This window comes from Eleutherodactylus coqui, chromosome 6 (genome assembly GCF_035609145.1).
Source record: "Eleutherodactylus coqui strain aEleCoq1 chromosome 6, aEleCoq1.hap1, whole genome shotgun sequence".
Taxonomy (NCBI): Eukaryota; Metazoa; Chordata; class Amphibia; order Anura; family Eleutherodactylidae; genus Eleutherodactylus; species Eleutherodactylus coqui.
Window position 1 is genome coordinate 220,849,926 of NC_089842.1, and position 25,215 is coordinate 220,875,140.

The 25,215-nt window shown below is 44.0% G+C and overlaps 1 protein-coding gene across 2 annotated transcripts; it reads right to left on the minus strand.

Annotated features, from left to right (window-relative positions):
- Positions 1–760: 760 nt before the first annotated feature.
- On the minus strand, positions 761–12,921 carry SNX27 (sorting nexin 27). 2 transcript variants are annotated; one of them, XM_066608866.1, is made up of 13 exons: positions 12,523–12,921; positions 8,123–8,354; positions 7,850–8,042; positions 7,274–7,338; positions 7,101–7,205; positions 6,945–7,023; positions 3,974–4,137; positions 3,756–3,845; positions 3,521–3,670; positions 3,302–3,430; positions 2,630–2,689; positions 2,508–2,556; positions 761–2,190 (listed from the first exon to the last, which is right to left on the minus strand). In XM_066608866.1, exons 1-13 carry the CDS (start codon positions 12,786–12,788, stop codon positions 2,150–2,152), a joined length of 1,623 nt encoding a protein of 540 aa, XP_066464963.1. In that variant the 5' UTR covers positions 12,789–12,921; the 3' UTR covers positions 761–2,149. The 2 variants fall into 2 exon arrangements, with proteins under 2 accessions (XP_066464963.1, XP_066464962.1); XM_066608865.1 differs by having other exon boundaries at positions 2,494–2,556; positions 12,523–12,919.
- Between the last annotated feature and the right edge of the window lie 12,294 nt (positions 12,922–25,215).

A 25,215-nucleotide genomic window follows, 5' to 3' on the forward strand; every position in this document is an offset into this window, starting at 1 on the left:
CAGTGCCATTTAGCATGTGTCCACCTAAGGTTTTTCGGCCACCATTGTAGTTCTGGCCTCCCCTCATCAGTTTGAGCTATTTCACCAGGCTGCCATTAGTAGAGCATCTCGAAGGGCTCGGCTACAAACTTGTCACATATAATTCCTCTAATTAATTAGTGTTTGTTCGTTCCATAATCTCTTGAGCACAAGATTTATCACGGAAGCAAACCAAGGGATGCTGAACAACTAAAGCGGCCTTTATGGAAATGTTAGTACGTGATTTTCTGTCGCCCAAAGTTGCAAAGAAAGAACGCAACTCGTTTTTCTGTGACGCAGCATGGATTTCACCACCAGCTGTGGCGTTTTTTGATAGACCTGAATTTTGTCCAGTGAAATCCTTCCTCGTCTTTCCCTCAGTCCGCATGACGCTTTATGGCTGGATGAACAGTGCTGCTGCAGCCATTGGTTCCCAGCAAGCACAGTTGGCGGCTCATTAGATAGGAGCAATTAAGCGAACTGCGTAGCAGATTCTTCCGTAGCGATCATGGTACAAAATCCAAACATACTGGGATCGACAGCCCCGATTTGCCCAAACTGATCTGAAAACATTCTATCATCCAGATGAGTTCTCATTTTACCACAGACACATGCTGTAGTAATACCCCAACCAACCACCAGAGGGCAGCACAACTGATAACCTATGTATATAGCAGCCACGCTGCAGTGCTGGGAGTTGTAGTCAGAGCAGCAGCAGGTAAATGACAGCGAGGAGCCGCAGTCTCATCAATAAATTGATTTATTTAAAAGAATATGTTACAATTAATTACACTAAGGTGACTTGTACTGAACGAGATTAGATTGTTAGCTCTGGAACATGACGTTAAACACTGGTGAGCGCGTCTGTCTCTTCAGACCCTTCACATTCGTTTCAACTGCAAACAAAATAAATCGTCCTGACGGAAACAGAGTCGTAGTTAGAAATCCGAAAATAAATTAAAGGAACAAACAAGTCCACACACGGGGGAGGGGAGGAGGTGGCGAGCGCGGTCCGGGCCGCTCCTGCTGGGGGTCCGCAGGCGGTGACGGTTATGTTATTGCTGTAATGGGGGGGGGGGGGGCAAAAGAGGTCACCGCTGGAAGATTTGTTCGGGTCTGACGCTCTGGAGGGGGAAACGAGGCAATGGAGGAAATAAAGACGCACCCACTACGCCATCTTAAAAGGCTTTAACCATTTCCCATGCCGGTCTTGGGTGTACATGAAGGCTCATCACATGCTCCGCCCCTTACATTCTTCACACCCGCTTCAGGGGGCCAACTGATTTATACAGCTTCCATCAGCTGCGGGGGAGGGGAAATACCGCATTCCCGTTTGGCACAATTGTATAGAAAGTAGCACTTCAGAATGATCACCCCACCCCGTGCAAGGAGAGAAAACAGAAAAAAAAAAAAAAAAACGCACCCCAGCTCGCCATCGGTTCTCAGCGTTCCCCTCCCCAGGCGCAGACGTCATGAAATGTATGAGTTCAGCCCCGTAACACCGCATGGTCATGTGACTGGAAAGGTCACGGATCTTGGCTGCTGCAAATACTGACATCCTTATACAAAGGTGATAAACGTGATGGTCTCATTCGCGAAAGTGGTGGCGGGGGAGGGGCACAGCAGCGGCAGATCCTAACACTTATGAAATGTATCCCTTATATACAAGTGCACGTGCAGAAATGTGGAAACGAGGGTCTGAAATAGCCCTAATACCTGTGACCTGGCGTGTACTGCGCCCGGGCCGCGCCACTCTAGCACTTCCCATCAGCCGCTGCCAGGTAGTCGTGTTAGGAGGAAGAGGGGGGGAGGGGTTAATTCACACATGCAAGGACGACAACAGGGAGGGGTCCAAACTACAAAAAGCAGTCGCAGGACTGATAATATCAGACGTCTTGCTCAGGAGAGGCTTGGATGACACTGAAACGGTTCCTCAGCAGAGGTCTAATGCTTGGGTGGAATGATTAACCCCTGCAATGCTGCACACAGCAGCCCAGTGCTGAAGAGGTTAACAATTCAGTCTGTCTTCATGACAAAATGAGATGTTGCTGAACGATGACCGGCTCCGCCGGCGGCCGAGGAGGATGGGGGAGGGGGTCAGGATCCCATCCAGGCAGCCGGCCGCTAGGTGCTAGTGTCCTTGTGTTGCAATCGTACAATCTGAAAGATGTTCTGTGAAGAAGAAGAAGAAGGAGGAGTTATGTGAATAAGGACCGCCCACATGACCGTGACATCACTACAGACTGGACCACATGCAAACCAATAGGTATGGCTGCCAAAACTAAGCCTTCAAAGTGCCCCGTTTGTCTACATGGAAGAGTAGAGCAAGGGTCGGAGGGTGCAGCGGCCAATAACCAGGTTCAGCCGGGTAGCAGAGTGAGGAAACATATAGCATGGGTAATAAGTGGAAGGCACAGGCCGGGGTGACGGGTGGAAGGACAGAGCCCATGGGGTGTGCAGCGGGGGATATGTTACCTTGCTGCACGTACTGTCATTAGTGCAGTTCTTGTTGTCTTTGTCTGTGGCTTCCTCTTCCACCTAGAGCAAGAGAAGGGGAGTCAGAGCCGAGGGTCACACCACCGAGGCAGGGGGGGCTTCCAGGGTGACTTACCTCTTTCCTCCACTTCAGCTCACAGAAGACTCGCTCAAAGCATTCATGCATGTAATTAAACTGCAAAACAAAAGGACATCACATCATGTGGGATGGTAAGGGGTGGGGCTTATATCAGTGATGTCATCAGCAGGAGGCGGGGCTGTGACTACCTCTCAGACATGATATACATGCTGGTTGTCAGCAGTAATACATGAGGTCACACTAGTATAAGGTGTGAAGCTGCCATGGACTTCTGGTAACCCTTTATATGCTGACCCCACCTATTACCACAGACACATGCTGTAGTAATACTCCAACCAACCACCAGAGGGCAGCACAACTGATAACCTATGTATATAGCAGCCACTCTGCAGTGCTGGGAGTTGTAGTGAGCAGCAGCAGGTAAATGATAATACTGTGATAATATTATTCTACATCACTACTTATCTAGAGTATCTTCTTGTTGTACGAGTGACTCTTGGAGCAGTCTATGGTCCTACTTTATTTTACACATTTATATAGCGCATGCTTATTCCGCAGCGCTGTACATCAAGTTCAGCTATCTGCGTGTTTTTGGGGTCCTGGAGTAGCCAGAGGAAACCCACACAAACACAGGGAGAACATACAAACTACATTTTAGCACTACAAGTCCCAGCATGTTGGAGGTCATGTATATATATATATACTTACATAAGGAGTGAATATCTTCACCCATCGAGGTTTTTTCTCTCCACGGGCGTATTCGAAGCAGAAGGCCATGCCCTCCTCGTCTGTGTCCCACCGCCGCATCTCGTCCCATTCAAAGGCAATAACCTGATTCTGTAATGACAGGAGGGGAGACGAGAATTAAGGGAGGAAAGGGGAGCAATGAGCCAGGAGAACGAGGCAACGCCCCATCACCCGCCTCACCTCCAGCTGCCCCTCCTCTGTACAGGCCAGTAGCTTGAAGTGTTTGATGCTGATTGCAGTGACCACGTGGCCTTTCCTTCGCGAGTCGCAGGAACAGTGCGGGAACATGATCTCGTTGTAGCCTTCACAGCTCCGTAACATGCTCAGGTACTGCGAGAGGAGAGATAGGAGCCATGAGTGCAGGCGAAGTAAGGCAGACCCCGCCAGGGGTCCGCGCTGCGCTCCGTATGCTCACCATCAGCATCTTCCGCTGCTCACACAGTTTCTGCAGCTGGTAGGCCTTATCCTCCGCCTTGATGTAACCTCTCTTAACGTCGTCCACAGCCTGAAACCAGAAGAGCAGAGCGCTCAATCCCAACGCCACCGTACAGGGCAGCAGGGACTTGAGAAAGCAGGACTGCAGCTCTGGGTGTGACTGGAGTATACAACAGGACACAAGTCAGGATCACTTACCTGGTGGAAGAAGTAAGAGACCGCCAAGTCGTTGTCCTTCAAGAGCGCTTCTTCAGACGTGGTGAAGAGCCACTTGCGTACGGTGAGGCAGGTGCCGGGCACTGCTGACGTGTAGTTCTGTACATACAGCTTGTGTGGGAACTCGTTGGGTGCCAACTTCCTGACTGAGAGAGCAAAGGAAAGTGAAGTCGTGAACGACATGTCTGGAAACCGTCTTAAAGGGGCGGGCAGAGGGGTTTTTTGTTTTGTTGTTTTTTTTTTTTTTTTATTTGACCAGTCCCTTATCTTGCATCCATGCAATCATAAGCATTTATTGTCGCAGATGCGCCCAGAATCCAGCAAGCAGGCGTAACACGTGATGTCACCTGAGCAGCAGGACCCAGGGACGTCCCGTAATAATGGGCTAGGACACCAAGTCACCGCTTACATTGCTTTCAGGGCCGTCTCTTGCAGCAGCTGCGCCACACATGCCAAGTCTGATCTTCTCTCTGCGGTCAAAGCCTGCGACAGCCAAGAGCCTACAGTTAGCGACCGCAGGATCAGGGACCGCAGGGGAGAAGATCGGGCTACTAATCTCCAGTTTATCAATTACATTCCTAAGCAAGTGTGTGGACAAAAATGTAAAAGTGAAATCTTCTGCTTTAGGGACCTTTTAGACCTGCAGCTTTGTCCGTTTACACAGCAGATATAGTGATACCCTGGGTTAAGAGCGCCTCAGCTTACAAGTTTTTTGACTTGAGAGCAGGCTCTCTCCCGAATTTTTGCTCCAATTTAAGAACAAAAACTTGGGTTAAGAACTTTGCTCTCAATGGGTCCGTCGCTGCTGCTGGTGGCCCCACTGAAAGCAATTGGCTGCCGGCAACCCCTGCAGTGATTTCCGAGGAAGGGCTTTAAATATAAGCCCTTCCCTGAAAATCATACCTAGCTGTAGTAAAAAAAAAATTTTTTTTTTTAAATTCACGCACACTTTTTAATCCCAGCCTGCTAAAAAGCTTCAGAGCAGTGTAGGGAGAACAAGCGGCGACTAGACGCGCCTGAGCTTCGGCAGACAGGTGAGTGAGTGAGTGAGTATGTATGCGTATATATATATATATATTTTTTTTTTTTTTACTACAGCTAGGGATGATTTTCCGGGAAGGGCTTATATTTAAAGCCCTTCTCCGAAAGTCACTGCGGGGGTGCCGGCATCCTATTGCTTTCAGTGAGGCAACGCCACCCCGATTGAAATCAGTGGGAGAGCTTCGCGATCTGGAACGGATTAATGGCTTTTCCATTCATTTCAGTGGGGGGGGGGGGGGGGGGGGGATAAAAAATTGATTTAGACTCTTAACCCAAGGCACCACTGTACATCGCTGACCCGTTTAGGCATCACATTCGCTGTATAGGTGAGAAGGACTGAACGACTGGTGTTTAAACGGAACGATAAGTGAACGAGCCAACCATAATTTGTATTTCTGCAAGCACCCCAATGTCCCCTTTAGACGAGACAAGAGTAGTCTAAACGGCTGCACTAGCGCTGATGTCACCGCTAGAGTCATTGGCGCTCGTGCAGAGGGTTTACATGGACAGACTTCACTGCTGGAAGTTTACACTGAATGATTATCACTCCATTTAGTTTGTTTAATCAAATCTTGAGCGATAATCTTCCTGTGTAAACGGCCATTACAGTGGTTTATTAGTAACATTCCTAAAACACGCGGTGGGAGCCCTAAAAACCCTGATAAACTGGAGATTAGTAGCCTTCTGTGTGCAGGTTCTCAGCTGTCACAGCAGACAGGGGCCATCAGTTGTTTGGCAGATGCGCCCAATCATCAGACAGAGGAATGATCCCTGTCCAGTGAATGCAGGCGGCGTGATAGTCAGTCTGGTGATCGAATCAGAACACTGTAGTCACATGTGGCGGTTGAGGCGCAGTAGAAACCGCGTACATTTATGCCACAGTTTGACATGGTTGCAGTAAAAACTGCGGCCACATAGAAAACCGCAACAAGAATGTGCGCAATATTTCCAATTACTTTTTTTGGTGTCGTTTTTGCTGCATTTTGCCATGTGAGCATCTGCACAGCGGAGTAGACAAACTACAAGAAATAACCGCGCTCGCCTGGGACCACAGGAGCCAAGGAAGACTTTCATTTAATGCCTCCGCAGGTTTGGGGCACGAGTTTTTTTTTTGTTATTAACTGGGAAAACTTTTAGAAATTGAGCTGAACCGATAGTCCAGGGATGATAACAGTGCAGGAGCGCAAGAGGAGCCGCGGATATCTGTTATATACAGAAGCCCCAGACACCATACAGGGCTGGGGCTCATGGTGGAATCCTACACGGATTCTTCTATAGGTCAATTCCACCCCTAAAGCCACAGCTAGGCCACGGATTTTAGCACGTGCTAGGCCCTGTGAAAAGGGTAAAATCTACGTGACAACAGCGACATGTTGCGAAATTGCATACAAGGAGTTTGCCAATTCACAAAGCTAATTCTGCTGTCGATTTGCCGCCAAAAAAAAAAATAAAAAAAACTCGATACGGACGGAGAGACGGACCTGCACATGTATGGAAAACATCCGTTTTTTGCAGATGCAACATGATTTTTTTCATGCAAGTTTGCAGTGCGAGAGCGGTCTAGTATGATGAAATGTCCTGGCACCTGCGACAACGCAGTGATCATGGGGATAGGGAGTTCTGGCATCTCACTGTCTTCCGTTACCCCCCCCCCAGATTAACAAGACTAACTGAATAGCTTTCATTCAACGGCAAAGCACAAAGACAAAAAAAGAACAGATCAACCCAAAATCCCACCATAAACCTTAGGGCAGGGATTTCAGCCGTGTCTATTTTGCTAGCTGTTGGCGCCCCCTAGTGGCAGTAAAGATGAACGCATTTAGAAATTGGTCAATAGAAGCCTAGACTGCCAGGCCATGTGAGCCTCATACTGCTTACAGCGGTAAAGCTAGATAGAACAGCAGGTACTGACCGAAGGAATGGTTAATGACCTCAAACAACGCAAAGTAGTTGGCGGTGATGGCGTCCATCCCGATCTTGGCAGCAAGAGCCTGTGGGGATAGAACAGGGTGAGTTTGGGCACAGCAGCGGACCCCTCTCCCCGGTATTATCACGTCAGGCTCGGTACCTGGAACACTTGGTCTGTTGTACTGTTCTTCTTCACTCGTACAGTGGCGGTGGTCTTGTCCGGTAGCGCCACTCGCAGCTCAACATCGGACACGCCATTATAGTTCTGCGGAGAAAGAAGAGCTCGCACACGTGTCCTCGTGATAGTTACATGTCCGCATCACATGATCTCACCTCATCAGACTCCGACAGGAACTCCTGCATGATGTCGCTCTCTCCGATCACCCGTATGGAGCAGACTGCACGGAAAAGAAAGGGGCAAAATCAGCACAAGTGCGGGCAGCGCCATTCGCCACGTCCTCCAGTTGCCTCCTTCTGTGCCGTCAATATGTGGAGGTATTCCAGATTTATACAGAGACACAATAATGTCTACTGAAAACTCCCTACCATAGTTTGTGCGTCACACCTCTGCTTGCTGTCAGTGAATGGGAAAAAGTGATTTACATTCACATTGACAGGGGATGGTCTAGACTGGACACAGCTTTAACAAACCCTCAGCTGTGAGTAAGGCGGTACAGGTTTTCAGCTTCTAGATGCAAGTCGGTGTTCCCATTCACCAACAGCAAGCGGAGAGTTTGATAAGCCAAAGCTTTATTGTACATCGCTCTGTATGTATATAGTTGGGGGAAGCAATATGCAGGAAGTCTCACAAGGCGGACACCCAGCTTCCTTCCTGCAGGTTTGTCGCCCAACTTTCCTGTCTCCCCTCTAGTGCGGGCCCTCACACCGTGTAGCCCTCCTCCTGCGCACCTTTCTCCAGATACTCCTCCAGGCCCCTCCGCCGGGCATCCAGCTGCTGTTCTGATAAGGAGAACGGCCATTTTCCTGGGAGCCGCGGAAAAGTGAAGTTGGCGAATTCTCGCTTCAAGTTCTGGTTCAGGATGGCGAACTCGCGGTATCTCTTGGAGCAGAGCTGTCGGCCGGCCATGTAGACATTATAGACCTAAGGGAGGGAGCAGAAGACATGAGGACGAAGGAGGGAGTTGCACAGAGCGCACCAGTAACCGGCAGGCGTCGGCTTACCACAAACTTCTCCGAGTTCTGCTCCACGTGCTTGTAGGTGGGGATGGAGATGGGAACGGCCTGTTTCTCTGTGTAGTCGTAGAAGGACTGGCCCGAGGAGTCATCGCTGGGGTCCAGGTTATCAGCTTCATGCGGTGGGACGGACAGGACGGTGAGGACCAGCTCCTTCTCTCCAGCCCGGATCAGGTCCACCACCTGCTTGTGTGTCGCCCCTTCCACGTTCACACCGTTCCTAAGGAACACAAGGGGCGGCTTACATGGATCCAGAGACAAATATACTCATCAACTCAATGGGAAGTTGTGCCGGAGTGTTAGTATCGGGGGAGGGGGAGCGACAAGTCACTTCTGGGGGCAGAAAACACGTCAGGATGTCCACATGTGGATTAATCCCACTGAAGGGGGCCGGTGGTGGCATCTAGAGAAGCAAATCCTCAGCAGAGATTACAAGCCGGGCTTCAGATTTCTTCACGAGTTTCCATAGAACCGCGACCAAACCAGCCTGATGTAACCATTCATACAGCGAAGTACCAACTCCCCATCAGAGTATATGTGTGTATATTATATACATATACACACTCCAGCTTGGATACATGATGTGATACGGGGGGGGGGGGGGGGGGGGCATGGAGGCTCTAGCACCCTGTTGTACCACCTCTAGCTTGGATACAGGATGGGATACAGCCGGACATGGAAGAACCTAGAAATGGTTCTGACAGACACAGGAGTGTAACGATGGCGCCCCTGTATCTGAATGGCGAACAATGGGACAGTTGGAGCTGCTGGTGCTTGTCGGACGATCAGACACTCCTCTCTACTGGTGGTCTCTAGGGGGCGTCCCAAGCCCAGTCACCTTGTGTGCCCCCATCCACTGGTCCCAACACCTCCTAACAGTCTGGTCAGACGCTCCTCTCTACTGGTGGTCTGTACGGGGCGTCCTGAGCCCGGTCACCTTGTTTGCCCCCATCCACTGGTCCCAACACCTCCTAACAGTCTGGTCAGACTCTCCTCTCTACTGGTGGTCTGTAGGTGGCATCATGAGCCCGGTCACCTTGTGTGCCCCCATCCACTGGACCCAACACCTCCGGTCACAACGACCAGTGGGGGACAATTCATTGATATGACCATCCAGCTTCTCACATCCAAATAATGCGCCCCTCTCAGACTCTGGTAACGGGGTGAAATCTCTTCTCCGCATATTAGAGGCGTCTAGTGGTCAACAAGCTCTACACAAGCGGAAGAAGAGGTCACTACATACAAGGGGCCTATGAGAGCCTTTTATAGGACAAGGGGGGAACCACTTTTAGGGCCTCCGGTGACAAGACCGTTCATCTAATCACCACAACTCTCATCATTACAGATCTACCTGAGATGGAACTGCAGGACGGGGTATACAGCAGAGCGACAACTTCTAGAGGGCGAAGTATATATATATTACACGGGGCAGGAGATGTGGTACGTTGTAGTATACAGTAATTGCCAAAAATTGAGACTGACACAAAATTTGGTTTTCCCAACATTTGCCGCTTCCCTTTTCAGTGGAGACTGATCAGATGAATTGTATGAAGTCCTTCCTCGCCACGAAGAGGAACTAAATCCCAACCCCCCATATATCCACCATCCTTCCAGTAAGTGTGATGAGCATCTCCTGTAGAGCCTGTCCGGCAGGTGGGCATCGGGGTCCCCCATAGAGCGAGCCTACCCTGTTTCCCTGAAAATAAGACATACCCTGAAAATAAGACATAGCATGATTTTCCAGAATTTTTGAGGATGCAAAATGATTTTTCCGGCTTTTTGAGGATGCTTGAAATATAAGCCCTACTCCAAAATTAAGCCCTGCTAAGTTAATTTAAAAAGTCAATTTAAATAGTGTCCAGGCAGCTATACATGTAAAAAAGTTATACCTTTTTGAACAAAAATTAATATAAGACACTGTCCTATTTTCGGGGAAACACGGTAAGCGTCAAGGACAGACTGACAGGGACTGTGGGGGGATTATTATGTAACATCCTTGGGCTGTGAGTGGGGTCTTCACCCAGGCAATGCTGATAAACCCCAAGCACTGATTAGGAAGAATGGGCTGTGGTCATCGGGATTGGGTCGCTCTCATACAGGCGTGTGGTCGTTACGCGGCACTAATCGCCCATTGATTTGTATTGGGCCACTCTGTTTTTCACATGCAAAGACTAAAAAAATAAATAAAAAACACAGCCTGCTCCAACTTGGCGCACATATACACCAAGATAGTGCATGGGGAGTAGTTGCGTGTCATTGCGTATATGCGGCAAGCCCAAACTTAGCACGCTGGCTCACTGGCCAACATCCAGCCTGCCGGGGCGAACTACAGAAGTCTTAATTTTAAAAAAAAAACAAAAAAAACAAAATAAAACCCCACACACGGCGCTCTGATGACACGGTTTCCATAGGATAACTATGCAGAGCGCAGCCAGACATCCAAGAGCGGAGAATCATAGCGTGATTAAAATCGCAGCATTCCGCGATTCTCCGTAGTGAGCCCATCAATTAGATTCATGGCAGAGATCTTACTGTGCTCCCCACCCCTCCCCCGCCGCAGGATATCGCTGGCGTGTACAGGTGGCCTAATAGTGGTTCCCCCCTTCATGGCCTATAAAAGGCTCTCGGGGGCCCCTTGTATGTAGTGACCTCTTCTTCGCTTGTGTAGACCTTGTTGACCACTAGACGTCTCTACGAGATTTCACCCCGTTACCAGAGTCTGAGAGGGGCGCATTACTGGGGTGTGAGGAGCTGGATGGTCGTATAAAGGCGGTACAACAGGTACTAGAGTCTCCATGCCCGCCCGTATCGCATCCTGTATCCGAGCTAGAGGGGGTACAACCGGGTACTAGAGCCTCCATGCCTGTCTGTATCACATCATGTATCCGAGCTAGAGGGGGTACAAAAGGTAGAAATATATTACACACACACACACACACACACACACACACGTTCCCCTGAAAATAAGATCCTGTCTTAAATTAATTTTTGCACCAAAAGAGGCCCTAGGTCTTATTTTCAGGATGTCTTCTCATCCTTACCTAGCAGGCTCAGTCCACATTCCCGCAGCATGGATTGGCCAATTCACAGATTCTGCCTCCACAATGCGATGGATGTGATTGGCTCTCGAGCGCTGTTCATTGTTCAATCAACGCAGCGCTGGATGAACCAATCACAGACATCGCATTGATTCATCACGAGCTGCATTCATTGGCTAAGCAGCGCTCAAGAACCAATCGGAGCCATCGCTTCCTGGAGGTGGGATTTATGAATCCAGTTACCAGGAAGCGATGTTCTGTGGGCGGCCGAAGACTGCAGGACACACGGCAGGGCTCCACAGAGCAGTGGGAGGACCGGGACCGAGCCTGCTGGGTCTTTTTTTTTTTAAGGAATGCAGCTAGGGCTTATTTTTGGTGTATGGCTTATATTTCAAGCCTGTCTGAAGACCCTCATAAATCTGGGTAGGGCTTATTTTCAGGGAAACAGGGCAAATACACACACACCTCTACAGTGAGTGTATATACACCCCCACTTCTCCTGTATACGGCTATAATGCTCAGTGTCTGCTGGTGTTCGCTGTCAGACGGCACTTCCCGGGCTGAGTAGTCACTTCCTTCCTTCTCCTGGGCTGACGTCTCTGAGGACGGGTCACATTGTCTCTGGGGCGGGGCTGGTCGCCCACTTAGAGGCTGCGCCCTTATGTACGGGGTGATACAAGTTCCCACCAGCACTGCGGGGGCAGCATGAGGATTTCAATTGGCCAACGACAGAACCGAGTGGCCCATACAACGGAGCAAATGACCCCCAGGGGCCAAGAAAACAAGCCCCTCCCCCAGCCAGGCCTGCAGGAAAGCATCATGTGACCCTCCAATGCTCTGCTGATTGGCCTTCCCTTTAGAAGGTGATGGCAGCTGCACAGCCTGGACTGTGGCGTGGTAATACTACAAGTAGGCCAATATCACCGCCATTCTAACGCCACGAAGCCCAGTGTGATCGTAAAGTGTCTGCTACCCCAAGAAAATAGGAAAAGGAAAGCCGTGCTGTGATTGGTTGTTGTGGGACTGAACACTCTGCTGCCCATAGCAGCCAATCAGAGCTCAGCTTACAGCGCTCACAATGCTGTGGTAAGATGAAAGCTGCGCTGTGATTGGTTGCTGTGAGACTGAACACTCTGCTGCCCATAGCAACCAATCAGATCACAGTTTATAGCGCTCACACTGCTGTGATAAGATAAAAGCCACGCTGTGATTGGTTGCTAGGGGCAACAGCTTCTCTGCCTCCACCTATCATAGGATCACTGTCCGCAGGCGGCAGACAACGGCCGTCACCCCCGCAGTGCACGGTAAGTAGCGGCTCACGTCCCGCCTCATTACCGCCAGGGTACTCACACTTCCAGGATGCGGTCTCCCTTGCGTATCCCGGCGCGGTCCGCGGCTCCTCCGGGTAACACGGCGCTGACATGCTGCAGCGGGGCGTACAGCTCGCCGTTGATGCTCCGCAACTGGCCACCCTCGCTCACCTGGCCCCGCACGTTAAAGCCATAGCCGGACTCGGACTTGACTATCCTTACAACCCGCGGACCCCCAAGAGGCCCGAAGCCCGGGCCTCCGCCCCCATTCCGTTGGCTAGAGTGGATCCCGTCCTCCTCCGCCATCTTTACACAGACCGGGAGGAGCGAAGCAGGCGGGAGTCACGGGACCGGCGCGTCACCCGCAAGGCATGCCGGGAGCTGTAGTGCGGAAAGCTGTCACCCTGCAGGAGCGGAGGAAACAGCAGACAGCCAATCCTCAACAAGCCACGTGACACGCACACCTATAAGATAGACAGAACAACGGACCAATCACTGCACAATTAAAAACGAGGTCAGCAACCAGTAAGGAGCCGGCGAGAGGCGGGGCTGCAGCCAGGAGAGGAGAAGGCGCCAAGAGCAACCGCAGTCATGTGACCGCTCTGAGGTAAAGAGGCGGGAGAAATCACGTGACACAACACCTCTTCATGTACAAACGGTATTATATTACTATACCTAGGGGGCAGTATTATACTAGTTATATTCTTGTACATAGGGGCAGTATTATAGTAGTTATATTCTTGTATATAGGGGGCAGTATTATACTAGTTATATTCTTGTACATAGGGGCGGTATTATAGTAGTTATATTTTTGTACACAGGGGGCAGTATTATAGTAGTTATATTCTTGTATATAGGGGGCAGTATTATAGTAGTTATATTCTTGTACATAGGGGGGTAGTATTATAGTAGTTATATTCTTGTACACAGGGGGCAGTATTATAGTAGTTATATTCTTGTATATAGGGGGCAGTATTATAGTAGTTATATTCTTGTACATAGGGGGCAGTATTATAGTAGTTATATTCTTGTACATAGGAGGCAGTATTATAGTAGTTTTATTCTTGTACATAGGGGGCAGTATTATAGTAGTTATATTCTTGTACATAGGGGGCAGTATTATAGTAGTTATATTCTTGTACATAGGGGGCAGTATTATAGTAGTTATATTCTTGTACATAGGGGGCAGTATTATAGTAGTTATATTCTTGTACATAGGGGGCAGTATTATAGTAGTTATATTCTTGTACATAGGGGGCAGTATTATAGTAGTTATATTCTTGTACATAGGGAGCAGTATTATAGTAGTTATATTCTTGTACATCGGGGGCAGTATTATAGTAGTTATAGTCTTGTATATAGGAAGCAGTATTATAGTAGTTATATTCATGTACACAGGAGGCAGTATTATAGTAGTTATATTCTTGTACATAGGGGGCAGTATTATAGTAGTTATATTCTTGTACATCGGGGGCAGTATTATAGTAGTTATATTCTTGTACATAGGGAGCAGTATTATAGTAGTTATATTCTTGTACATCGGGGGCAGTATTATAGTAGTTATATTCTTGTACATCGGGGGCAGTATTATAGTAGTTATATTCTTGTACATAGGGAGCAGTATTATAGTAGTTATACTCTTGTACATAGGGGGCAGTATTATAGTAGTTATATTCTTGTACATAGGGGGCAGTATTATAGTAGTTATATTCTTGTACATAGGAGCAGTATTATAGTAGTTATATTCTTGTACATAGGAGTAGTATTATAGTAGTTATATTCTTGTACATAGGGGGCAGTATTATAGTAGTTATATTCTTGTACATAGGGGGCAGTATTATAGTAGTTATATTCATGTACATAGGGGCAGTATTATAGTAGTTATATTCTTGTACATCGGGGGCAGTATTATAGTAGTTATATTCTTGTACATCGGGGGCAGTATTATAGTAGTTATATTCTTGTACATCGGGGGCAGTATTATAGTAGTTATATTATTGTACATAGGGAGCAGTATTATAGTAGTTATATTCTTGTACATAGGGGGCAGTATTATAGTAGTTATACTCTTGTACATAGGAACAGTATTATAGTAGTTATATTCTTGTACATAGGGGGCAGTATTATAGTAGGTATATTCTTGTACATAGGGGGCAGTATTATAGTAGGTATATTCTTGTACATAGGGGGCAGTATTATAGTAGTTATATTCTTGTACATAGGGGGCAGTATTATAGTAGTTATATTCTTGTACATAGGGGCAGTATTATAGTAGTCATATTCTTGTACATAGGGGGCAGTATTATAGTAGTTATATTCTTGTACATAGGGGCAGTATTATAGTAGTTATATTCTTGTACATAGAAGGCAGTATTATAGTAGTTCTATTCTTGTACATAGGGGGCAGTATTATAGTAGTTATATTCTTGTACATAGGGGGCAGTATTATAGTAGTTATATTCTTGTACATAGGGGGCAGTATTATAGTAGTTATATTCTTGTACACAGGGGGCAGTATTATAGTAGTTATATTCTTGTACACAGGGGGCAGTATTATAGTAGTTATATTCTTGTACATAGGAGGTAGTATTATAGTAGTTATATTCTTGTACATAGGAGCAGTATTATAGTAGTTATATTCTTGTACACAGGGGGCAGTATTATAGTAGTTATATTCTTGTACATAGGAGGCAGTATTATAGTAGTTATATTCTTGTACACAGGGGGCAGTATTATAGTAGTTATATTCTTGTACACAGGGGCAGTATTATAGTAGTTATATTCTTGTACATAGGAGCAGTATTATAGTAGTTATATTCTTGTACATAGGTAGCAGTATTATAGTAGTTATATTCTTGTACACAGGGGCAGTATTATAGTAGTTATATTCTTGTACATAGGGGGCAGTATTATAGCAGTTATATTCTTGTACAGAGGAGGCAGTATTATTGTAGTTATATTCTTGTACATAGGAGCAGTATTATAGTAGTTATATTCTTGTACATAGGAGGCAGTATTATAGTAGTTTTATTCTTGTACATAGGAGGCAGTATTATAGTAGTTTTATTCTTGTACATAGGAGGCAGTATTATAGTAGTTTTATTCTTGTACATAGGAGGCAGTATTATAGTAGTTTTATTCTTGTACATTGGAGGCAGTATTATAGTAGTTATATTCTTGTACATAGGGGGCAGTATTATAGTAGTTATATTCTTGTACATAGGGGCTGTATTATAGTAGTTATATTCTTGTACATAGGGGGCAGTATTATAGTAGTTATATTCTTGTACATAGGGAGCAGTATTATAGTAGTTATATTCTTGTACATAGGGGGCAGTATTATAGTAGTTATATTCTTGTACATAGGGGGCAGTATTATAGTAGTTATATTCTTGTACATAGGGGGCAGTATTATAGTAGTTATATTCTTGTAAATGGGGCAGTATTATAGTAGTTATATTCTTGTACATAGGGGGCAGTATTATAGTAGTTATATTCTTGTACATAGGGGGCAGTATTATAGTAGTTATATTCTTGTACATAGGGGGCAGTATTATAGTAGTTATAATAATAATAATAATAATCTTTATTTGTATAGCGCCACCTTATTCCGCAGCGCTTTCAGGCATGGATAAATGCAAAACAATACAACAATTACAATGTGAGGTACATTGGGTTAGACACAAATGGGTTGAGGGGGGTACAGGAGGTGCAGGGGGTGGGGAACACAGGCAATAGGAAATTTTATGTACAGATCATTTATCAGAAGGCAAACAGGGTGGGGCACCATAGGGAGGGGCGAGGGACGAGGTCAGGAGATTTGGTATGCTTCCTTGAAGAGGTGCGTTTTTAAGGCACGTCTGAAATTTCGTGCATCGGGAATTGTCCGGATGCCTTGGGGTAGAGCGTTCCAGAGGATGGGTGCTGCTCTGGTGAAGTCCTGTAGGTGAGCATGTGAGGTTCGTATTACAGGGGTGTTTAGTCTGAGGGTGTTAGCCGATCGGAGTGAGCGGGCTGGGTCGTGTACCGATTGGAGGGAGGCGATGTATGGTGGCGCAGCGCCATGCAGAGCTTTGTGGGTGAGGTAGAGGAGTTTAAATTTAGTTCTGCAGTGGATGGGCAGCCAATGCAGCGACTGGCATAATGCAGAGGCGTCTGAATAACGACTGGATAGAAAAATGAGTCTAGCTGCCGCATTTAGTATGGATTGGAGCGGAGCGAGTCTAGTGCAGGGGAGGCCAATAAGTAGCGAGTTGCAGTAGTCAAGCCGGGAGTGGATGAGGGCAACCACGAGCGTCTTAAGCGTGTCCGTGGTTAGGAACAGCCGTATTTTAGCAATATTTCTGAGGTGCATGTGGTATGTTTTTGGCCAGAGATTCGATATGGGGGGTAAAAGAGAGATCCGAGTCCAATGTGACCCCAAGGCATCGGGCATGCCGTCTAGGGGTTATGATGGTGCCAGACACTGGAATGGAGATGTTGAGGGGAGGTCGGTTGGAAGGTGGAAAGACGAGGAGGTCAGTTTTAGAGAGGTTTAGTTTGAGAAAAAGGGAGGACACAGTGTTAGAGACAGCGGACAGACAGTCGGTGATATTTTGGAGGAATGGTCCAGGGATCTCAAAAGAGGAGGTGTATAGTTGGGTGTCGTCAGCTTAGAGATGGTATTGGAGGCCAAATCTGTGGATGGTTTGTCCAATTGGGGCAGTATAGATAGAGAAGAGAAGGGGACCAAGGACCGAGCCCTGGGGTACCCCGACAGCGAGAGGAAGTGGAGCAGAGATAGAACCAGCAAAGGAAACACTGAAAGAGCGGTCAGAGAGGTAGGAAGAGAACCAGGAGAGAGCTGTGTCCTTTAGACCAATAGAGTGGAGCATAGTGAGAAGGAGATTATGGTCGACAGTGTCAAATGCAGCAGACAGGTAAAGGAGGATTAGTAGGGAGTAATCACCTCTCGACTTTGCAGTCATCAGGTCATTTGTTACTTTTGTAAGGGCAGTTTCAGTCGAGTGTAGAGAGCGGAAACCAGACTGGAGGGGGTCGAGGAGTGAGTTGTTAGAGAGAAAGCGTGTAAGACGGGAGTAGACCAGGCGTTCCAGTAATTTGGAGATAAAGGGGAGGTTTGAGATGGGTCGGTAGTTGGCAGCATTAGTCGGGTCCAGGGTTGGTTTTTTAAGCAGAGGGGATATAATGGAGTGTTTAAATGAGGAGGGAAAAGTGCCAGAGGTTAGGGAGAGGTTGCAGATTGTGGTGAGGTGAGTAATGAGAGCTGGGGAAAGGGACCAGAGGAGGTGAGAGGGGAGAGGGTCGCTAGCGCAGGTGGTGGGGCGGGCAGCGGAAAGGATCCTGGAGACTTCTTCCTCTGTCGTTGGTTCTAGCGTAGATAGTTATATTCTTGTACATAGGGAGCAGTATTATAGTAGTTATATTCTTGTACATAGGAGCAGTATTATAGTAGTTCTATTCTTGTACATAGGAGGCAGTATTATAGTAGTTCTATTCTTGTACATAGGTGGCAGTATTATAGTAGTTCTATTCTTGTACATAGGTGGCAGTATTATAGTAGTTCTATTCTTGTACATAGGTGGAAGTATTATAGTAGTTATATTCTTGTACATAGGTGGCAGTATTATAGTAGTTATATTCTTGTACATAGGTGGCAGTATTATAGTAGTTATATTCTTGTACATAGGTGGCAGTATTATAGTAGTTATATTCTTGTACATAGGAGGCAGTATTATAGTAGTTATATTCTTGTACATAGGAGGCAGTATTATAGTAGTTATATTCTCGTGATAAGGACAATATTATAGTGGTTATGTTCTTGTACATAGGAGCAGTATTATAGTACTTATATTTTTGTACATAGGGGGCAGTATTATAGTAGTTATATTCTTGTACATAGGGGGCAGTATTATAGTAGTTATATTCTTGTAAATGGAGCAGTATTATAGTAGTTATATTCTTGTAAATGGAGCAGTATTATAGTAGTTATATTCTTGTACATAGGGGGCAGTATTGTAGTAGTTACATTCTTGTATATAGCAGCAGTATTATAGTAGTTATATTCTTGTACATATGAGGCAGTATTCTAGTAGTTATATTCTTGTAAATGGAGCAGTATTATAGTAGTTATATTCTTGTACATGGAGCAGTATTATACTAGTTCTATTCTTGTACATAGGGGGCAGTATTACAGTAGTTCTATTCTTGTACATAGGTGGCAGTATTATAGTAGTTATATTCTTGTACATAGGAGCAGTATTATAGTAGTTATATTCTTGTACATAGGGGGGCAGTATTATAGTAGTTATATTCTTGTACATAGGAGCAGTATTATAGTAGTTATATTCTTGTACATAGGGGGCAGTATTATAGTAGTTATATTCTTGTAAATGGAGCAGCATTATAGTAGTTATATTCTTGTAAATGGAGCAGTATTATAGTAGTTATATTCTTGTACATAGGGGGCAGTATTGTACTAGTTACATTCTTGTATATAGCAGCAGTATTATAGTAGTTATATTCTTGTACATATGAGGCAGTATTATAGTAGTTATATTCTTGTACATGGAGCAGTATTATACTAGTTCTATTCTTGTACATAGGGGGCAGTATTATAGTAGTTATATCCTTGTACATAGGGGGCAGTATTATAGTAGTTATATTCTCGTGATAAGGACAGTATTATAGTGGTTATATTCTTGTACATGGGGGGCAGTATTATAGTAGTTATATTCTTGTACATAGGAGCAGTATTATAGTAGTTATATTCTTGTACATAGGAGGCAGTATTATAGTAGCTATATTCTTGTACATAGGGGGCAGTATTATAGTAGTTATATTCTTGTACATAGGAGTAGTATTATAGTAGTTATACTCTTGTACATAGGAGGCAGTATTATAGTAGTTATATTCTTGTACATAGGGGGCAGTATTATAGTAGTTATATTCTCGTGATAAGGACAATATTATAGTGGTTATGTTCTTGTACATAGGAGGCAGTATTATAGTAGTTATATTTTTGTACATAGGGGGCAGTAGTATAGTAGTTATATTCTTGTACATAGGGGGCAGTATTATAGTAGTTATAGGGTCATTCCGTGTCAGTTCAACCAACGCTCCCGGTCGACCATCTCAGATTTCAATGAAACTTTGCACAAAGATAGACCCTGACTCTAAACTAAGATAGCCAGAATATTAGGCTTCAAAGTGCTTTGGTTCACGAGCTACAGGTCTTAATCTAGGGGGTTGTCTTGTGATTACAGCGCGCAACCTGAAAAAAGTGGCGATTTCAATCCATTGCCAAGCCAGTTCCAATGACTCTAGAGCAATGAAACTTCACACACTAGGAGAACTTTTGGTGCTGAATCCAGCTAAGCTCCTCAGACTGACACTCCTTTCATCATTCTGCCACCATTGCATGTCAAAGTAGCTGAAAAATTCTATCGCGCAAAATAAAACTCTTAATTTAAGCAGTAATAACTCATAATCAATGCAATCCAACTCAGCTATGAATTTATCAATGTGTACTCCATAGAAATGTTTCTCATTATTCCCATTATGGACCCAAAAGGATGCATAGCTCTTAAGATACAAGGAGTCAAAAATGGCAAAAAACACTTTTTTGCTAATTTTTCCCTTTTTCAAAGGCGAAAATCGGAATGTACTCCATTTTTATTTTTTTTCATTTTTGTTCTATTTGGAAGAGAATTTTTTGCTCTACAAGATTCGATGTTTTTCATTTTGTTCCCAGACCTTCTAGATGGGAAAATATCAATGCCTGTAAAGGTCCTATGCACTCGCGGAGGTCAAATAATAAAATAAGTGTAAGTTTTGCATGGATGTATAATTAGTTTAGAAATCATGAGAAGGTAAATTATTTTTGGAATGAGACAACTTTTTGTGCTCAAGAAACCTATGTGATCAAAAATTGCATGGCGAGTTCAGGTGAGCCCCAAGCTTTGGCCTAAGATGGTCAGAATATCATTGAGTGTTGCATAATGATTGTGGTATATTACAGTGATCACTGGGCTTATTTAGCACTCTATCCATATTGGATACTAAGATTATCTAAGGCAAGCATGAATAACTAGTTATTTATTCCACAAATGCTAGCCTTAGATAATCTTAGTATCCAATCTGGATAGAGTGCTAAATAAGCCCAGTGATCACTGTAATATACCACAATCATTATGCAACACTCAATGATATTCTGACCATCTTAGGCCAAAGCTTGTGGCTCACCTGAACCCGCCATGCAATTTTTGATCACATAAGTTTCTTGAGCACAAAAAGTTGTCTCATTCCAAAAATAATTTACCTTCTCATGATTTCTAAACTAATTATACATCCATGCAAAACTTACACTTATTTTATTATTTGACCTCCGCGAGTGCATAGGACCTTCACAGGCATTGATATTTTCCCATCTAGAAGGTCTGGGAACAAAATGAAAAACATCGAATCTTGTAGAGCAAAAAATTATCTTCCAAATAGAACAAAAATGGAAAAAAATAAAAATGGAGTACATTCCGATTTTCGCCTTTGAAAAAGGGAAAAATTAGCAAAAAAGTGTTTTTTGCCATTTTTGACTCATTGTATCTTAAGAGCCATGCATCCTTTTGGGTCCATAATGTGAATAATGAGAAACATTTCTATGGAGTACACATTGATAAATTCATAGCTGAGTTGGATTGCATTGATTAGGAGTTATTACTGCTTAAAATATGAGTTTTATTTTGCGCGATAGAATTTTTCAGCTACTTTGACATGCAATGGTGGCAGAATGATGATAAGAGTGGCAGTCTAAGTAGCTTAGCTGGATTCAGCACCAAAAGTTCTCCTAGTGTGTGAAGTTTCATTGCTCTAGATCAGTGTTCCCCAACAGGTCATGTTTTCAGGATTTCCTCAGTATTGCACAGGTGATGTAATTATTGCCAGTGCCTCAGACATTGCCACAGGTGTTCTTAGCATAGGGTATCCTGAAAACATGACCTGTTGGTGGTCCCTGAGGACTGGAGTTGGGGACCCCTGCTCTAGAGTCATTGGAACTGGCTTGGCAATGGATTGAAATCACCACTTTTTTCAGATTGCGCGCTGTAATCACATGACAACCCCCTAGATTAAGACCTGTAGCTCGTGAACCAAAGCACTTTGAAGCCTAATATTCTGGCTATCTTAGTTTAGAGTCAGGGTCTATCTTTGTGCAAAGTTTCATTGAAATCTGAGATGGTCGACCGGGAGTGTTGGTTGAACTGACACGGAATGACCCTATATTCTTGTAAATGGAGCAGTATTATAGTAGTTATATTCTTGTACATAGGGGGCAGTATTGTACTAGTTACATTCTTGTATATAGCAGCAGTATTATAGTAGTTATATTCTTGTACATATGAGGCAGTATTATAGTAGTTATATTCTTGTAAATGGAGCAGTATTATAGTAGTTATATTCTTGTACATGGAGCAGTATTATACTAGTTCTATTCTTGTACATAGGAGCTAGTATTATAGTAGTTCTATTCTTGTACATAGGTGGCAGTATTATAGTAGTTATATTCTTGTACATAGGGGGCAGTATTATAGTAGTTATATTCTTGTACATAGGAGGCAGTATTATAGTAGTTATATTCTCGTGATAAGGACAGTATTATAGTGGTTATATTTTTGTACATAGGGGGAAGTATTATAGTAGTTATATTCTTGTACATAGGAGCAGTATTATAGTAGTTATATTCTTGTACATAGGAGGCAGTATTATAGTAGCTATATTCTTGTACATAGGGGGCAGTATTATAGTAGTTATATTCTTGTACATAGGAGCAGTATTATAGTAGTTATACTCTTGTACATAGGAGGCAGTATTATAGTAGCTATATTCTTGTACATAGGGGGCAGTATTATAGTAGTTATATTCTTGTACATAGGGGGCAGTATTATAGTAGTTATATTCTTGTACATAGGAGCAGTATTATAGTAGTTATACTCTTGTACATAGGAGGCAGTATTATAGTAGCTATATTCTTGTACATAGGGGGCAGTATTATAGTAGTTATATTCTTGTACATAGGAGCAGTATTATAGTAGTTATACTCTTGTACATAGGAGCAGTATTATAGTAGTTCTATTCTTGTACATAGGAGGCAGTATTACAGTAGTTCTATTCTTGTACATAGGTGGCAGTATTATAGTAGTTATATTCTTGTACATAGGAGGAGTATTATAGTAGTTATATTCTTGTACACAGGGGGCAGTATTATAGTAGTTATATTCTTGTACACAGGGGGCAGTATTATAGTAGTTATATTCTTGTACACAGGAGGCAGTATTATATTAGTTATATTCTTGTACATAGGAGGCAGTATTATATTAGTTATATTCTCGTACATTGGAGGCAGTATTATATTAGTTATATTCTTGTACATAGGGGGCAGTATTATACTAGTTATATTCTTGTACATAGCGGGCAGTATTATACTAGTTCTATTCTTGTACATAGGGGGCAGTATTATATTAGTTATATTCTTGTACATAGGGGGCAGTATTATAGTAGTTATATTCTTGTACATAGGGGGCAGTATTATACTAGTTCTATTCTTGTACATAGGGGGCAGTATTATATTAGTTATATTCTTGTACATAGGGGGCAGTATTATAGTAGTTATATTCTTGTACATAGGAGCAGTATTATAGTAGTTATACTCTTGTACATAGGAGCAGTATTATAGTAGTTCTATTCTTGTACATAGGAGGCAGTATTACAGTAGTTCTATTCTTGTACATAGGTGGCAGTATTATAGTAGTTATATTCTTGTACATAGGAGTATTATAGTAGTTATATTCTTGTACACAGGGGGCAGTATTATAGTAGTTATATTCTTGTACACAGGGGGCAGTATTATAGTAGTTATATTCTTGTACACAGGAGGCAGTATTATATTAGTTATATTCTTGTACATAGGAGGCAGTATTATATTAGTTATATTCTCGTACATTGGAGGCAGTATTATATTAGTTATATTCTTGTACATAGGGGGCAGTATTATACTAGTTATATTCTTGTACATAGGGGGCAGTATTATACTAGTTCTATTCTTGTACATAGGGGGCAGTATTATATTAGTTATATTCTTGTACATAGGGGGCAGTATTATAGTAGTTATATTCTTGTACATAGGGGGCAGTATTATAGTAGTTATATTCTTGTACATAGGGGGCAGTATTATAGTAGTTATATTCTTGTACATAGGAGCAGTATTATAGTAGTTATATTCTTGTAGGTCGGGGCAGTATTATAGTAGTTATATTCTTGTAGGTCGGGGCAGTATTATAGTAGTTATATTCTTGTAGGTCGGGGCAGTATTATAGTAGTTATATTCTTGTAGGTCGGGGCAGTATTATAGTAGTTATATTCTTGTAGGTCGGGGCAGTATTAGGGCTCCCACACACTTGCTTTTTTGTATCGCTGTGTTTTTTTGTTAACGTGATTATCAATGGGACTTTCTAATGTTAAAAACGCAACACAATGCACCAAAACGCAAGTTGCGTTGCGTTTTTAACATTAGAAAGTCCCATTGACAATTGCCTAAACAATAAACGGAGCGTTTTAAAAACGCAAGTGTGTGGGTGCCCTTATAGTAGTTCTATTCTTATAGATAGGGGACAGTAATCATTGTCTGTGAGCACAGTTCTCCGTACAATCCACAAATACAAGTTACAGCCGTATCATGCAGGGAAGAAGTCCTATTTCAACACAATCCAGAAATGCCAGCATCTTCTCGGGGCCAAAGCTAATTTACAATGGACTGAGACAAAATGAAAAACTGTTCTGTGATTATTCAAAATAAGAAATTCTTTTTAGATACTGCGGACTCGAGCAGGGGGACCATCCAGCGTGTTATCTGCGTATAGTGCTGCATTTCTGACTGTATGGGGTGGCATTACTGCCTGTGACATGGCCAGCTTACACTATCAATGCTGAGCAGTCAATAGAGGCTTTAGAACATATGTGACCCATTCAGACAATGTCTCTTTCAGAGAAGACCTTGTGTATTCCAGTAACACAATGCTAAACCACATACTGCATCCATCACAACAGAATGGCTTCACAGAAGAAGAGTCCGGGGTGAACCGTCCGCCTGTCAGGGAAATTCTGCGTACAGCACCAATCAGGCCCACCCCAATGCCCCACTGCCAGCGGTAAATTAGAAACACCACACACGGAGGTCTGGTATAGTTCCTCACACAGGGAAATAACTGCGCACTTTATTACAGATTACAAGGGGTCTTATACCCTTTGGTCACGCCACTAGGAATGGGTAATGGTCTCATTGGCTCAAAACCATATATGTAAAGTCCAGATTTCCGCCTGAGGCAGTGATAGTTATATACGTCGTTAAACAGTCGTTATCTAGATACGGCGCTTCTGGGAAAACAGCCAAGCACGCGGCCTTCGTATCCGGTTCTTCCTTGCGGTTTTCAAGATACATTTTGTCTTCGCTTTGCAAAGCCTTGGCATATCTGATTTTTAAGGCTACATATTAAGTTTTTCTGTACTACAGCATAGAATTAGCATGTATAGAAAAATAGAATTAGTATACATATAAAAAGACACATACGGATATATACATATTTATTCGTATTTTCTACCTCCAAATGTATATATTTCCCTCTCACGCCTGCAGTCCGGACCTTCCACCAATACAAAACATTTGGCACATGATGCAGCAGAAGAT

Coding starts and splice junctions, on each gene's coding strand:
- SNX27 (XM_066608865.1), bottom strand. CDS start 12,788: ATGGCGGAGGAGGACGGGATCCACTCTAGCCAACGGAATGGGGGCGGA. Junction 7,339..7,849: donor GGAGGAGTATCTGGAGAAAG/GTGCGCAGGAGG, acceptor TTTTCCGTGCAG/TCTGCTCCATACGGGTGATC. Junction 2,690..3,301: donor TGAAGATATTCACTCCTTAT/GTAAGTATATAT, acceptor TTTGTTTTGCAG/TTTAATTACATGCATGAATG.